Source organism: Narcine bancroftii, chromosome 11 (assembly GCF_036971445.1).
Source record: "Narcine bancroftii isolate sNarBan1 chromosome 11, sNarBan1.hap1, whole genome shotgun sequence".
Taxonomy (NCBI): Eukaryota; Metazoa; Chordata; class Chondrichthyes; order Torpediniformes; family Narcinidae; genus Narcine; species Narcine bancroftii.
In genome coordinates, this window is record NC_091479.1 from 68,682,691 (window position 1) to 68,699,611 (window position 16,921).

Consider the following 16,921-nt stretch of genomic DNA (forward strand, 5'->3'; position numbering starts at 1 on the left):
GAGATGATACAAGTACGTGAGCTGGTACACCACTGGCCTACTGCAGGGGGCAACCTCTGTACCTGCAGAAGAGCATGGGGACAAGGCAACACCTGGCCGGCTGTCAATCACCCTCGGGATATAAGCCTGAGCCGGCCCTTTGAAGACATTCTCAGAGTTTACAGCAGCTCTCCTCACAGCTGGCTCTGTGGAAGTTTATGTCTAATAAAGCCTGTTGTACAGACTTTGGGTTTTATGTGTTTGCTTCTGTTCGATAGTGTACCACAGTACAATAATACTTAAATATGGAAATATGGACGACAAAACCTTTTTTTTGTTTTTCATCTTTTCTTTTTTGTGTGCATTTATTGTCTGTTTTTGCTTTTGATCCTTATTTTACGTTATGGGGGTGGGGAGGGTGTGAAGATTGAAGGGGGGAGGAAATGTCACTGTGTTTATTTTAATGATGAACACTTGTATATATTGTTATTGATATGGTTTCACGGTGCAATAAATTTAAAAAACAAAAAAAAACAGAACAGAAGATGCCAGACACAGTTAATATATTGGGCAGCATCCATGGAGAGTAAACAGTCGACAAGTCATTATGATTTGCCATGTCCATGGTGTTTCACTTTGTGTAAGGGTTTTTATTTGCCAGGCTCTGGAATTGTGCAAGGATGCTGGTCTGGTCAAGTCGATTGGCGTGTCCAATTTCAATCGCAGGCAACTGGAGCAGATACTGAATAAACCAGGCCTGAAATACAAGCCAGCAGTAAATCAGGTACAGTCCACTTGTAATAGAACTGTTGTGGTACTGTCTTGTGACCATACTGAACCTTAGTGATATGATGAAACTTTCAACCTAAATATGGCATTTCTGCTTGCTTAATAGATTCAATCCTAAACCTATAATCAAGATTGTTCATGACATCACATGTGGCCTTGATTTCCATCTCTCCCACCAACCTGACTGGGGATCAGGTTCTCTCTGATCTTCTTCTCCAGCAGACCCTTGGAATCAGGGTTTGTTGATTCTGAGGTGCCTCATGAGACCAATGTGGAACCTATGCAGATAGAGCAAATGCTATTGAGTAGGCAGGTGGATAGTTTGTGATATGGTATGTTCATTCTGCCTCTATCTCAGGGCTTTTCATGACCTCAAATACATAGACTCAAAGGTTCTCAGTCCCACCCTGACTGCTCATCCTCCCTTCTAAAAAGTCACAGGCCTGGAGATTCTGAGGTGTCAGTGCACGTGTAGTATTTCTTCAATGTCGCTCCTCTCAGAAGATCACCCTGCTCCAAAGTCACCCACAATGGATTAAAATTTCCCAACTGACAAGCCTCCAAATACCAGTATGTTTCTATCTACCACAATATCAGCTCCATCTTTGACGGCCTAATTCCTATCAAAATCAATGCTCTGGTTGTTCTCCTTGCCATGGAAACATAAAAATATAGAAAATGGGAGCAGGAGATCAGTCCTTCAAGCATGCCCCACCATTCAATGCAATCAATGCTGATCATGTGACCTCAGGACCCTATTCCTCATTTTTCCTCATTGTACTCATTATTCCTGAAATGCCCTGGATTCAAAGTCCCCTCTAATTTTTAGGTATCCGTGTGCACAAAAATCTTCTGCAAATATTTTTCCTGAGACAAAAGTGCGCACTGAATGTTTATGTAAACGTAAACTTGAAATTGTTTCAAGATCATTTTGTTAAAGCCTATCTCTCATGGCTAATAAAACTGTATTGACATGTTTTAATAGAATACAAGTATGATTGTATTCTATGAAGTAACGTATTATAGTATTATATATAACTGCATTAATTTAGGTGACTGGCCTTTTGTGCGCCCACAAATTTCCTTTGTGCCCTGGCTCCAAAATGTGTGTGTGCACGTACACAGCTGAGAAGGAACAATGCCTGGATTGCAGACCACCCTTTCTATTTCAAGGCACACTTGGATCTTTAGCTCCTCCTCCTGGTTTCTCCACCCCAATTTCCAGTGAAGTGTGAGGATCTCATGAACTCATGCCTCCTTTTGTTTTCCCTCCTACCATTCCCCCCATAACACATCCACAGATATTATGCAGGAGATGCACAATTTATATCGACCAACGCTCAACTTCCCTTGCAGTGATTTGAACTGAAATGGTAAAGAGTCCTCTCTTCCTCCATCATAACACCCTCTCTTCAGATGGATTTTGAATCCTAAGCTACTTCTCTCTCTCTGCCCTCAACTTCCTTGCTATAAAACCCAGAATCCTTAACTCTCCATCCCTAACCCCCCTCCCCCCACCCCATAACAGTCATTTCCTGCACCTCCACTTCCAAACCCTGATAAGTGGTGGAATGAACTCCAGCTGTTCGGCTAGTGATCTTGGAATGAAAGAACTATTCACTCAGGCAGATTATGGAGCCTTTTACATGTCACTGCTTCAGGACAATTAATTCGTCAACATGACAAGAACCTTTTCCCTTTTTTGTCTTCTCCTCAGGTTGAATGTCACCCATACTTTACTCAGAGCAAGTTAAAGGCATTTTGTGAGTCTCATGATATAGTCATTGTGGGATACAGCCCTCTAGGAACCTGCCGTGACCCACTCTGGTAAGCAGAATCATGACTTCCTTCTGTCTGAACTGCAGATTTCCCATGTCCTTCACTCAGATCATGAATGAAGTTTAAGACTCCAATTTATTTGTAACAAAATCACCTATACAATGAGAAGGGTTCTTCCATGAGCAGATCAACAGGTTAACTCTAATATTCATACACCTGTGTAAACAGCACGATTTGCAGAGTATAGGATTGCAATGAAAAGGACCATGCAAGGACAGAATGGGGTTAATTCAGGAGGTATGGAAAACTTTTTAAGCCTGTCTGCATGATGTTCTGAGCTGCATTCACCAGCTTCTTCAGCTTCAAGATGCATAAGATTCTTTAATCCGACAAATATTTTAGTCTGACAAATGGTTCCTTTGAATTACATATTTACAATGGACGCACACTGTAACTAATTAGAGAATTCTGAAAGTTGAGACTTTGCTATGACAAAATAACTCATGTTTGGTCTTAAAGCTTCTGAAGACAGAGAATCCAGACACTTTAAAGTGTTTTCTCTGGGTACACAGATGTCCCAATTGTTGAAAGCCAAGGCAAATGTGCTGATACGGTTTGATATGCTAGTTAATTTTATGGCTATCCCTTTTGAGAAAGAATTGTTTGAGTGTTACCATAGTTTCTTTTCTTTGGCTTGGCTTCGCGGACGAAGATTTATGGAGGGGGTAAAAGTCCACGTCAGCTGCAGGCTCGTTTGTGGCTGACAAGTCCGATGCGGGACAGGCAGACACGGTTGCAGCGGCTGCAGGGGAAAATTGGTTGGTTGGGGTTGGGTGTTGGGTATTTCCTCCTTTGCCTTTTGTCAGTGAGGTGGGCTCTGCGGTCTTCTTCAAAGGAGGTTGCTGCCCGCCAAACTGTGAGGCGCCAAGATGCACGGTTTGAGGGAATATCAGCCCACTGGCGGTGGTCAATGTGGCAGGCACCAAGAGATTTCTTTAGGCAGTCCTTGTACCTTTTCTTTGGTGCACCTCTGTCACGGTGGCCAGTGGAGAGCTCGCCATATAACACGATCTTGGGAAGGCGATGGTCCTCCATTCTGGAGACGTGACCCACCCAGCGCAGCTGGATCTTCAGCAGCATGGACTCGATGCTGTCGACATCATATGTCATAATATACATGCTTACGGGGAGCTTCCTCTCATTCTTTGAAGAATCATTACAGAGGTGTAAGCTCAAGGTACTTTGAATTCTTCTTAATTCATCTTAATTTAATCTCAAATTGTTTATTTTTTTATATTTGTGTGTTCTTGAATATTACTATTATACAGTATGCTTTGTTACTCATTATATGAAAATCTCAATCCAAAGTTATGCAAAATGTTAATTTGTTATATACACATAATTCCAATGCCCATAACTCCTGAATAATCCCTTGCTGTGATTAAATTTAATGGTCCTTCTTGTTTCAAGTCACCAACAAGAGCAAACAAACAAGGTAACACAGACCTCTCTCCAATCCAGCTTCCCCAGCACACCTGAAGTTCTAACTTTTCAATTTAGGATGGCTGACAAGGGTCATAGTTCAGATGGTGTCTCTATGGGCAGAACAGAAATGCCATCAGCTTTGGGGGCGGTGTAACTTACCCCTTTCAGTGATAGAAGAGTTTCCCAGAGAAGGCTTGGGACAGATCAGTTCAGCAACAGAATGCCAACCCTTTCAGACCTCATGGCCAACTGCTCAAAGTCATGGTCATGCCACAAGGAGTGAATCAGGTGTCACCTGTGTGAGGTTCAGAGTTCTTTTCGTAAGAGGTGAGCTTAAGAGATAGGATGGGGGCCACAGGGTCCACTTGCCCTGTGTGGAGGGATGTGGTGGAGATGATGAAGAATTGGAGTCCAGCATTTGTCGGAGACGGTAAGGGATGTCAGGAGTGGGTGTTGGAGATATAGGGGATAGCTCAAGGATAGAGGTAAGAAAGGTGATCCCAATGCAGCGAGGCAAGTCGCTATCAAGACCATGTTGCCCACAGAATAATGCCATCCTGAGCAACTGTGAATATGAAAGGCCAGAGTGACATTGAAATGCTCATTTTCAAGTTCAAGTTTACTGTTGCATGGACTGAGGTACTGTGAGAAAGTGTGTGGTCCAGCCAGTTAGCCCATAAGTATAGTAAAAAGTACAGTACAAAGGACAGAGTTTTCGAGAGAGATAGGGGGAAAAAATATTTTCTGCTGATTAATGCTCAAGAAAATCTTTTATATTCTCTGATGTTACTCAGCATGTATCCATTCCTTCCCCAATGTGTTTAAAATACATATTGTAGTGGTACGCTTGGAGGGAGTGGGCAGAACCAGTGCTAACAGCACCTGTCTTATGACAGACAGCTAGATACAACAGCCTCCTATATACTGGCAACTAGCCACTACAGCCACGAAGCATAGTGACTCAGCAGCACCCATAGGTCTACTGAGAAGCCCTGGCCTACTCGACGTAGCTATGTCATGAGGTCGTTAGCACTTCAGATGTCATGACACCAGGTCACATGTTGTGTGTCTATATCAAGCCTGATAACACTGTAATAAACACTTCTCTTTGCTGGCTGACAACTTCAAGTGTGGTCTCGTTATTTCAACATGATGGCGTATGGGCACAAACATCATCCACCACAATTCATTGTTTCTGACCATGGATAGAACCTGGGACAGGAATGATGACTGGTTTTTGACTGCTCTCTGCCTGGGAGAGGTAGGGCCACTTGTAAAACCCCAGCTCACTCAGATACCAGAGAGCAGAGGTGGCCAAACTGCGGCTCGCAAGCCACATGCAGCTTTTTTACCTCTAATATGTGGAAAATTCAAATATTCTAGAAATTTCGACCCAAATCCAGAGCAAGAAATGTGCTGCTATATAAAGTGTTCCGATACCTACGGAAGGGAGTTCAGTATAAGTGCAGACGTTGAACTGTGCAGACCTAGCTGGTACACTTCAGATATAAATCTTATTTAAAGTTTCTGTGAAAACTCTGTGAAGATGGCTTCAACAAATTGTAAGAAATGAAAAATGAAGATGAAAGCAGAAATTTTCAGCCAGAGTGGGACGAAGAGGTTGCATTCACAGTTAAAGGTGGTAAACCTTTGTGCCTTATCTGTCACGTGCCACTCAGCCATTACAAGACCAGTAACTTGAAACACTGCCATGGAACTAATCACAAAAACTTCTTGTAGGATCACCCACCTAAATCAGACTAGAAAATCATCAATAAACAGCCAGCAGACACTGTTGACATTGTTCAGTAAGGAAGCCGATACAACGACTGAAGCCAGTTGTTATAAATACCCATATTCTGATGGCGAATTTATTAAGAAGAATATAGCTGAGGTTGTTCCAGTGTTAGATCCAAATAACACAAAATTTCAGAGACTAATAGCACAAACCCCAGTTTCTCACCACACTACAGAGAGGCATATCTCTCAGATCAGTGCCGATGTTGCAGGCAAAATGCAAAATAATTTTAAAAATTCTCTTCCATTCAGCTTAGCTCTTGACGAATCAACAGACATACAAGACAACCCACAACTGGCAAGATTTGTTCATTATGTTTCCTCTGATGTAAATGTGAAAGAAGAGATGTTGGACTTAGTGGCATTGAAAGAAACAACTCGTGGTGAAGCCATTAAAAATGCGCTTGACAGAACCTTAAGAAATGCTGATTTTCCACTGAATAACCTCTTCAGTGTTGCAACAGATGGAGCACCTGCAATGGTGGGGAAAATGTAAGATTATTTGCACTTATAGAAAGTGATCCCAGTTTTCCAGAGTTTCTCCCTGTTCATTGCATTATTCATCGTGAACACCTGGCAGCCAGATACTTCAAGTATGAAGATGTTATGAAAGCTGTCCTTGAAATTAGCAATTTCATACGCGCAAATGGGAAGACCCACCGACGGTTCAGAAATTTTATTGAAGAATTGGAGCTTGAGGATAAACCTAGTGATGTATCTTTCTACTCCATTGTGAGGTGACTGTCAACCAGCAATGTCTAGAGTAGTTTTGTGGATTTGTTGGAGCCCTATTATTACTTTTCTCAAAGAAAATAAAAGATCCTATCCTCAACTGGAAAATGATGAATGGATGCAAGATCTGATGTTCCTTACTGATATAATGATCATCTACAAACTCTCAACTTGGCACTGCAGGGGAAAGATAAGATTATTTCTGATCTTACTCAAACAATTTTCAGCTTTCAGAATAAAATAAGAATTTTTCAAAGAGATATATTGTCAAGAAACTTCAGTCACTTCCCCTATCTCAGTAAATACATTTCCTGACATTGAAATAAAAAACTATAAACTGGAAGAATACAAAGATAAATGACAAGAACTGCTTGTTAATTTCCTAGCCAGGTTTGATGACTTGCAGAAGCTGAAGCCCTGCTTTGTCTTTCTTGTAAATCCATTCATGGTTGATGTGATCAATAATGGCTGTCCAATTCCCGAACCTCTGGTTATCGAATCATCTGCTGTGGAAATGGAACTAATGGAATTACAGGAGGACCTGGGTCAAAAAAATGATCCATAAATCCCAGTCTACAATTGAGTTCTGGAAACAAGTTCCAGCAATAAAATATCTGAACTAAAGAAAACTAGTGTGCGATGCATCTCAATTTTCAACACTGTTGTGAATCACTGTACTCTGTAATGGTTTGTGAAGTCGAAGCATCGTGCAATCCTTACAAACCAACACCTGACGGAGCTAATTCTTACAGCTCTGACAACATATCAGCCAGATTTTAAACGACACAGCCAAGATGGAGACCCGCAAGACCACTACCAGCAGTAATTACCGTCTTTAATAGCATGATATTTGTAGCATTGTATTTTTGTCATAAAAACATAATTATAATAAGACTAATTTTGTAAGGTGGAAATCTGATTAAAATACCTCTAATTTTTTGGTTTACTTTTTTTACATTTTTGTGTCTTTGTGATATCTGAAATTAATACAAATTAACAGTTTAAAAACTGCATGCATCAATATATATTGTTGAATTTAATATGCATTTCTTAAAATTTATATAATTTTTGTAACAAAATGTGTATGTAACAATTTTGTTCATCTCCTGCGGCTCTCACACATCTGAGTTTTATCGTTTGTGGCTCTTGCATTAAGCAAGTTTGGCCAACCCTGCCTTAGAGCTCAATGTGCACCATTGAAATGTCTTGTTCAAAACTCTGTGGTTTCAATCCTTACCAGATGCAGGCTCAGTTCCCACCTGTGCTGCATTAATAACAGTCAAGGTTTGTTACAAACATCCATGAGGATTGAGGAAAGCAAAAGCTGGAAAGGGTGCAAAAAAAGATTGTTTTGAACAAGGATGGGCCTGTTTGTGTTTGAAGAAGTCTAGAGTGGCTGGGATTTTTTTCTCTAGGGCATAGGAGGCTGAGGGCAGAACTTTATAACATCATGAGGGATGTGGTTAAGGTGATTAGTCACGATCTTTAGCCTAGGGGGTTGGGAAGACTATAACTAAAGGGCATAGATTTAAGGTGAGAGAGGAAAGATTTATAGGGGACCTTTTACACAGAGGGTGGTGCATCTGTGAAATGAGCTCCCAAAGAAAATGGTAGAGGCAGCAGGGATAGTGGTAACATTTAAAGACAGGTACATGAATCAGGAAGGTTTAGAGGAATATTTACCAAACACAGGCAAATGGGACCAGTTCAGACAGGCAACTAAGGAAGTATGGATGAGTTAATCTCTATGCTTTTTTTAAATTCCCCAAACACCGAGGATAAATCTTTATAAAATTCTACTGAAAACCTGTCATCACCTGATGACTTACCATTAGGCATTTCCATCATAGCGGTCTTAATTTCTAGGTCAGTAAACGGAGCTTCCAAATCTATAATATCCTCTTCTTCTAATGCTGGTAACTTTAATGTAGATAAAAAAGAATCAATAGATCCATTATCCCGTCTCCCCTCAGAAGTATATAACTTTTGATAAAATGAATAGAACTGTTCATTGATTTCCTGAGGTTTATATGTAACTGTTGAATTCCCTTGAAGTCTGCTCCTTCTTTAACTGCCACGCAAGTACTTTATACACCTTCTCACCCTATTCATCATATCATTGTTTAGTTTGATTAAGTAAACATTCAAATTGATAGGTCTGTAATGTATTATATCGCAGTTTCAATCTAGTCAAAGCTATTTTCTGATCTTCTGTCTCTCCTTTCTGAAATTCCTTCTCCAGTTCATCAATCTGCTTTTCTAATTTAAGACTTTCCACCATATACCCTTTCTTAACTTTAGTAGCATAACTAAAATAAGCCTTTAAGCATAACTAAAATATGTCTTTAATGCATCCCATAATACCAAACAACTTTTAACTAAATTAGTATTTTCAGTTAAGAAAAAATCAATCTATTTCTAAACAAAAGCAATAAACTCAGGTTTTTTCAACAACATTGTATTAAACTTGATTAATACCAGCTCCGAACTTAATAAAGAATGATCTGATATAACTCTACTCTTATAGTCTGCCTGCAATAACTTTCCTTGTAAATGTGCTGATATTGAAAAAAAAATCTATTTTAGAAAAGGTAACATGACGGGGAGAATGAAAAGAGAAATCCTTCTCTGTAGGATTAATTCTTCTCCAAATATCTACCAAATTTAAGTCTTTCATTAAAGCCCCAATTTGTATCGCCACCTTTGATTTTCTGATACATTTTGGGGATTTATCCATCAATGGATCTAAAACACAGTTAAAATCTTCCCCAACTAGAATATTTTCATTAGCTTGACTAAGTAACAAAAATGCGTCTGAAATAAAACCTTCATCATCTGCATTAGGTGCATAGATTTAAGCAACGTCCAAAATTTCTTAAAGATTTTACAGTCCACAGATTTTACAGATTTTACAAACCCTCCCAGCATTCCCCTCTACAGTCTATAACTCAAAAGATAAATTCTTCTGAACTAAAATCGCTACACTTTTTGCCTTAGAATTAAATGAAGAAAAAATAATGACCAACCCAATCTCTTCAATTTCAAATGCTCTTTTTCAGTTAAATGTGTTTCTTGCAAAAAAGCAATACCAATTTTCATTTTCTTAATATAAGCTAAAACTCGCTTTCACTTAATTGGATTATTTAATCCCTGAACATTAAAAGTTGCAAATTTCAAATTAGACCTTTTAATAAACTAACAATATAGGCACTTAATACAAAAAGTCACTCTTCTACTAATAAATGAAACCTGTTCTCCCTCCCCTAATATTATAAAATGTTGATATAAAACGGAATACAATTAATTCCCCCCCCCCATTAAAAAAACAAAGAAAATAAAACCACCCAAAGGTAGTAATTCCCTAAAAAACTGGGTGTGGTACACCCCACTGGTGGCAGATGACTATCAAAGATATCAGTGCCATCCACCTCCCCCGCAGCCAGAAATACAATATATGTAATAATGTAATTCAACATCATTGAGATATTAAGCCCTGGGACTCCAGTCCCAAAGATTGGTTCGAAGCTTCAACATCGCTAAGACTATGTGTCAAAGACTCCTTCTTTCCATCTTTCCCATTCTTTCCATTCTGTCCATTTCCATGTCCATTGCCCCTTCTTTTAGGTGACAACGTTGGGATACTTCCCTGACCACGTAGATCCAGTAATGAATTAGCAAAAACCAATGCATCATGATCATTCTCAAAAAACTGAGACTGATAATTGCAATAAAAAAACTTCAACACAGCAGGGTATTGAAAAGCAAATTTATATCCTTTCAGCCACAACACATCTTTGGCAGAATTAAACTCGCATCAACGTCTAATAATTTCTTGACTCAAATCAACATAGAAGAAAACTCTAATATTCTGAATCATCGCTGGAGCTTGATTTTGTCTTGCCTTCTGAACCGCCAACCGCAAAATAATTTCTCTATCCTGATAATTCAGGCACCGAATTAAAACTGCTCATGATGGTTGACTCGGTAACAGCTTCCTCCTTAACGCTCTCTGTGCTCTTTCCAATACCAAACCACCTGGAAAGAATTCTTTACCCAACATCTCAGGGATCCAATCCTTAAAAAAATTTATTGGATCCACGCATCCCATATCTTCCCAAAGGCCCACAATTTTTACATTATTTTTCCGGCTTTGATTTTCCAATGAATCAATCTTCTTCAATAGTTCTCTCTCCTGAATTCCCCAATCCACGAATGAATCTTCCACTTTCTCTATTTTTTCTTTATTACCTATAACTTGCTCTTTACATTCAGAGAAAGCTGTCTCAAACTCAATTTTCTGTCTCAATTTTCCTGTACTACATCTACTGAAGTAAGGCATTTATTAACATCTCTCTTAAGCGGAGATAGATCTTCAGACATTGTCGATTGCATTTGGGTCATTTGATGAGACATATTATCCATATAGCATCCATCAAGCACAGTAAAAATACAGTTTAGTCCAGATTCCAGTACCACATCTTGAGACCCACCTTCTACAAGCTCCTCCTCCAGTTGTTCCTGTGAACTAGCTATGAAAGGTAAGTCCTCTTCTTATTCCGTCATTGTCATGACTTTTCCCATGTGGCTGTGGGTCTGGACACCAGACAACAGCACCCCGACCACATCGGGGTGCCGCCGCTCAGGTCCCCCCACAACCCATACTCATACCAATAGATCGCGGATGCTGGGAGTACCACGCATGCCCGGCAGAGCCAGGGACTGCGCAGGGGCAATCTCCAGCACCTTCCTGTGCATCACCAACTCCCCCAATGGCAGTGCGGGCCCAAGGGTTCTTTGTTCAATCAGATCACCCGCACGCCCAACATCGCCAATGCGTAGGTCAACAAGCAGGAGACAAGACCGGTGCCGGCGTAATATTTAACCTGGCTAGAGTTCTCTGTGGCTTGAAGGTTCCAGGTGGCAGCTCTGTGGTTCCAGCTGGACAGGTTGGCCTCAGTTCTTCAACACTTTTAAAAAGTAGTTTTTTCTGTAGTTGAGCTTTAGGTTTTTTAATATTAACTGCCATCATAGACAACTAATATATTTAGAGACAGAAATATAACGTATATATTCTTTGATTAAAGTTTAAAAACAGGTGGCACCAGGTTGCAGCTGTATCTATGTTTGTCCCCTTACTGCCAATAATCTCTTCTTGAGATTGTGAAGGAGTCCAGTCTTGAGGTTGGGGATTGGTTCTTCAACTGGCTAACGATTACCTTCATGCCTCACAAGAACCCAATGTCAGTGAGCTGAAATTCCAGAGGGAGTCCAGTACTTACCAAGCAAAAGTATTTCCTTCAGGAAGGACTATTGCAATTCCCAATAACGTGATGTGTTTCTGTGTCGGCAGGGTGAACATCAAGATCCCTTCTCTGTTGGAAGATCCAGTCCTAAACTGTGTAGCAGCCAAGTACAAGAAAACAAGTGCTCAAGTGGCTCTGCGATACCAGATTCAACGCAATGTGGTTGTCATTCCAAAAAGTTTTAATCCTGAACGCATTCAACTGAACTTTGAGGTGAAGCTTTAAGTTTACTTTATCTTGAGATAACAGAATTACTTCCAACAAGTTGTCTCCTGCACATGGATCTTTTATATTCCTCATACTCTCATTTTATTCAACCCAAGCTTCCACTCCCCACCCCACACTCACTTTGCTCCTTGTATTAATTTATGTTCTAAGTTTAAGTTTATTTCTACATGTACCAATGGTTTGGCAAGTTTGTTTTACTGGTGGTTCAGTTAGTCAACCTATGCAGAGTACAGCAGTTAAAATGCAATTGAGAGTACAAAGTTATGGAGAGACATCAGATAGAACAGGGCAAAGGCAGCTTTATTTTACTAATGTGAGGATCGTACATGAGTCTTCTAGTAGAGGGGGCAAGGACTTTACACTAAATCCTTAGCTGAATTTATTACTCTAGATTTGTGGACATTGACTCAGAGTGCTACAGCACTAAAATGGGCCCTTAGACGCAGCTGCTCAATGGCAGCAACATTCCTTCCTGCATTAGTCCCACATTAGCCCCAGACCCCTCCAATCCCCTCCCATCTAAGAAGTTATCCGTCTTTTTTTAAAGGAAGCTAACGTACCACACGGGGCAACATGGTTAGTGGAGCAGTTAGCACAATGCCTTTGCAGCACCAGTGATCGCAATCAGGGTTTGAATCCCACGCTGTCTATAAGGAGTTTGTATGCTCTCCCCGTGTATGCATGGGTTTTTCCTGGGGGCTCTGGTTTCCTCCCACTGTTTGAAACATACCAGGGGTTGTAGTTAATTGGGTATAAATTGGGCGGCATGGACTAGTGGGCTGAAATGGACTGTTAATGTGCTCAATATCTAAATTTCAATAAATTTTAAAAATTCCTGATTCCACCACTTTGTCCGGGAGCTCATTTCATACAGCCATCACCCGATGAATGAAGAATTGTCCCCTCGTTTTCTTTCTAAATCCAGACCCCTCACCTCATAGCAGTGATTCTCAACCTTTTTCTTTCCACTCACATTGGCTTGGCTGGGCTTCGCGGACAAAAATTTATGGAGGGGTAATGTCCACGTCAGCTGCAGGCTCATTTGTGGCTGACAAGTCAGATGCGGACAGACAGACACGGTTGCAGCGGTTGCAAGGGAAAATTGGTGGGTTGGGTTTGGGTGTTGGGTTTTTTCTCCTTTGTCTTTTGTCAGTGAGGTTGGCTCTGCGCTCTTCTTCAAAGGACGTTGCTGCCCGCCGGACTGTGACTCACATCCCACTTTAAGTAATCCCTATACCATAGGTGCTCTGTGATTAGTAAGGGATTGCTTTTTATTATTTTTTAATAATGTTTTATTTTTCACACTGTGAATCATACAAATGTATCTCATTAAATTTACATAGTGGTCTTTTCTCCCCTTTTTCACCCACCCCCCCTTTCCCTCCCTCCCCTCCACACACCCCCCTCCAATACACATAAACATTCAACATAAATACAATACAATAAAACCATAAAACAATATTTTCACACAAAGGAAAATAAACAAGAAAAATGCGTCATCTATTCATTACACGCTGAATCTAATCGTTTTGTCTTATCATTTTCATTCTCACTTTAGGGGATGGAGGTCGTAGGCAAGCTCTCTCTGATATGTTCCATGTATGCTTCCCAAATTTGTTCATTGTGACTTTATTTTTTAAATTATATGTTATTTTTTCCCAATGGAATACATTTATTCATTTCCATGTACCATTGCTGTATACTCATGCTCTCTTCCAAGTTGACATTATACATTTTTTTTGCTATCGCTAAGGTATTATAATTACCCGGGCTGGAGGGGTCTGCCTCCCCTCCTAGGTCAGTCCATACTGCCCGGACCGGGGCCGAGGCCTCCACAGCTCTCCCTGTGCCCGGACTGGGGCCGCCGCCTCCAACTCTCTGCCCGTATCTGGGCCTCCGCCTGCCTCACTCGACCGAGGCCGGGGTCGCCGTCTCCCCCTTGCTCCAGCCCGTATCGGGGCCGCCGGCGCCTACCCTTCGCCCGGACCGGGGCCGGGGCCGCTGCTGCTCTCCCTGTGCCCGGACTGGGGCCGCCGCCTCCCACTCTCTGCCCGGATCGGGGCCTCCGCCTGCCTCACTCGACCTAGGCCGGGGCCGCCGTCTCCCCCTTGCTCCTGCTCCTGCATAGGAGAAGGCCACTCCGATATAAAACCTACGACCCAAGGACCTCGCTGCCACGTCCCAGCTCGCTTGGCCACGGCACACGAACCATGGGTGTAAAGGGTGGGGCCAGTACTGCGCCCACTGCACTCCACCTAAAAGCTCCTTTGCGCAGGCCCGAGGACAGGTCCATGTCCTCCCCCTCCACGTCCTCCCCCTCCACGTCCTCCCCCTCCACGTCCTCCCCCTCCACGTCCTCCCCCTCCACGTCCTCCCCCTCCACGTCCTCCCCCTCCACGTCCTCCCCCTCCACGTCCTCCCCCTCCACGTCCTCCCCCTCCACGTCCTCCCCCTCCACGTCCTCCCCCTCCACGTCCTCCCCCTCCACGTCCTCCCCCTCCACGTCCTCCCCCTCCACGTCCTCCCCCTCCACGTCCTCCCCCTCCACGTCCTCCCCCTCCACGTCCTCCCCCTCCACGTCCTCCCCCTCCACGTCCTCCCCCTCCACGTCCTCCCCCTCCACGTCCTCCCCCTCCACGTCCTCCCCCTCAAAAGATGCTCACAAACTCAAGCTAGCATGCTGGAACATCAGAACCATGCTAGACAAGGCTGATAGCCACCGACCTGAACGTCGGTCTGCCCTCATCGCACATGAACTCCTCAGACTTGACATCGACATAGCCGCTCTCAGTGAAGTCCGCCTGGCAGATGTAGGCAGCCTCCAAGAACGCGGCGCGGGCTACACACTCTACTGGTCTGGCAAGCCTTTGGATGAACGACGCCTATCTGGTGTAGGCTTCATGGTCAAGAGCTTCATTACCTCCAAACTCGAAAACCTTCCGACAGGCCACTCGGACCGAATCATGTCCATGCGACTCCCCCTTCAAAACAAGCATTGCATCACCCTCATCAGTGTCTATGCTCCAACCCTCCAGGCGGAACCAGCAGAAAAGGACAAGTTCTACACCGACCTGCGCAACCTCATCCAACTCACCCCTACAGCCGACAAGGTTGTCATCCTTGGCGACTTCAACGCTCGCGTCGGCAAAGACTCAGGAAACCTGGCCTGGAATCCTGGGAAAGCATGGCGTCGGCAAGTGCAACGACAATGGGCGCCTCCTGTTGGAGCTCTGCGCAGAACAGCGGCTTGTCATTACAAACACCCTTTTTCAGCAGAGGGATAGCCTTAAGACTACCTGGATGCATCCCCGATCCAAACACTGGCACCTCCTGGACTACATCCTGGTGCGGGAAAGTGACAAACGAGATGTGCTCCACACCAGGGTCATGCCCAGCGCGGAATGCCACACTGACCACCGGCTGGTTCGCTGCAAGCTCAACCTTCACTTCAAGCCAAAGCCCAGGAACAGTAAAGCCCCCAGAAAGAGGTTCAATGTTGGAAACCTGCAGTCAGACGAAGCGAGAGGAAACTTCCAGGCAAACTTCAAAGCAAAGCTCGACGATGCAACCCGCCTCACGGACCCGTCCCCTGAAACCCTCTGGGATCAGTTGAAGACTACCATACTGCAATCCACTGAAGAGGTACTGGGCTTCTCCTCCAGGAAAAACAAGGACTGGTTTGACGAAAACAGCCAGGAAATCCAGGAGCTGCTGTCAAAGAAGCGAGCTGCCCACCAGGCTCACCTTACGAAGCCGTCCTGCCCAGAGAAGAAAAAAGCCTTCCGTCGCGCATGCAGCCATCTTCAGCGCAAACTCCGGGAGATCCAAAATGAGTGGTGGACTAGCCTCGCCAACGAACCCAGCTCAGCGCGGACATTGGCGACTTCAGGGGTTTCTACGAGGCTCTAAAGGCTGTGTACGGCCCCTCACCCCAAGACCAAAGCCCGATGCGCAGCTCAGATGGCAAAGTCCTCCTCAGCGACAAGATCTCCATCCTCAACCGATGGTCAGAACACTTCCAATCTCTTTTCAGTGCCAACCGCTCAGTCCAAGATTCCGCCCTGCTCCAGCTCCCTCAACAGCCCCTAAGGCTAGAGCTGGATGAGGCCCTCACCCAGGATGAGACATATAAGGCAATCGAACAACTGAAAAGTGGCAAAGCAGCAGGTATGGATGGAATCCCCCCAGAGGTCTGGAAGGCTGGCGGCAAAACTCTGCATGCCAAACTGCATGAGTTTTTCAAGTTTTGTTGGGACCAAGGAAAACTAACTCAGGACCTTCGTGATGCCACCATCATCACCCAGTACAAAAACAAAGGTGAGAAATCAGATTGCTCAAACTACAGGGGAATCACGCTGCTCTCCATCGCAGGCAAAATCTTCGCTAGGATTCTACTAAATAGAATAATACCTAGTGTCGCCGAGAATATTCTCCCAGAATCACAGTGCGGCTTTCGCGCAAACAGAGGAACTACTGACATGGTCTTTGCCCTCAGACAGCTCCAAGAAAAGTGCAGAGAACAAAACAAAGGACTCTACATCACCTTTGTTGACCTCACCAAAGCCTTCGACACCGTGAGCAGGAAAGGGCTTTGGCAAATACTAGAGCGCATCGGATGTCCCCCAAATTTCCTCAACTGAGGCGCCTGCAAGCTCACACCAAGACACAAGAGAAACTTGTCCGTGAACTACTCTTTGCAGACGATGCCGCTTTAGTTGCCCATTCAGAGCCAGCTCTTCAGCGCTTGACGTCCTGCTTTGCGGAAACTGCCAAAGTGTTTGGCCTGGAAGTCAGCCTGAAGAAAACTGAGGTCCTCCATCAGCCAGCTC

The 16,921-nt window shown here is 43.5% G+C and overlaps 2 protein-coding genes across 10 annotated transcripts in view; one reads left to right on the plus strand and one right to left on the minus strand.

Moving 5' to 3' along the window:
* Window positions 1-16,921, minus strand: part of LOC138745850 (ATP-dependent DNA helicase DDX11-like) — a 190,721-nt gene that overhangs the window by 151,455 nt on the left and 22,345 nt on the right. For 3 of the 8 annotated variants that reach the window (XR_011346552.1, XR_011346548.1, XR_011346549.1), the window contains exons 3-4: window positions 8,391-8,481; window positions 949-1,046 (exon numbers count right to left, since the gene is read on the minus strand). The exons of 3 other annotated variants lie outside the window; for them this stretch is intronic. The gene's annotated coding sequence lies outside the window, so the exon portion shown is untranslated. Of the gene's footprint in view, window positions 1-948; window positions 1,047-4,053; window positions 4,143-8,390; window positions 8,482-16,921 lie in introns of all 8 variants that reach the window. 2 more of the 8 variants (XR_011346550.1, XR_011346551.1) reach the window with 2 other exon arrangements.
* The window catches only part of LOC138745852 (aldo-keto reductase family 1 member D1-like), a 58,795-nt gene that overhangs the window by 24,446 nt on the left and 17,428 nt on the right, over window positions 1-16,921 (plus strand). For both annotated transcript variants that reach the window (XM_069903261.1, XM_069903260.1), the window contains exons 5-7: window positions 641-763; window positions 2,486-2,595; window positions 11,912-12,077. In XM_069903261.1, coding sequence (XP_069759362.1) covers window positions 641-763; window positions 2,486-2,595; window positions 11,912-12,077 — 399 coding nt within the window. The remainder of the gene's footprint in view (window positions 1-640; window positions 764-2,485; window positions 2,596-11,911; window positions 12,078-16,921) is intronic.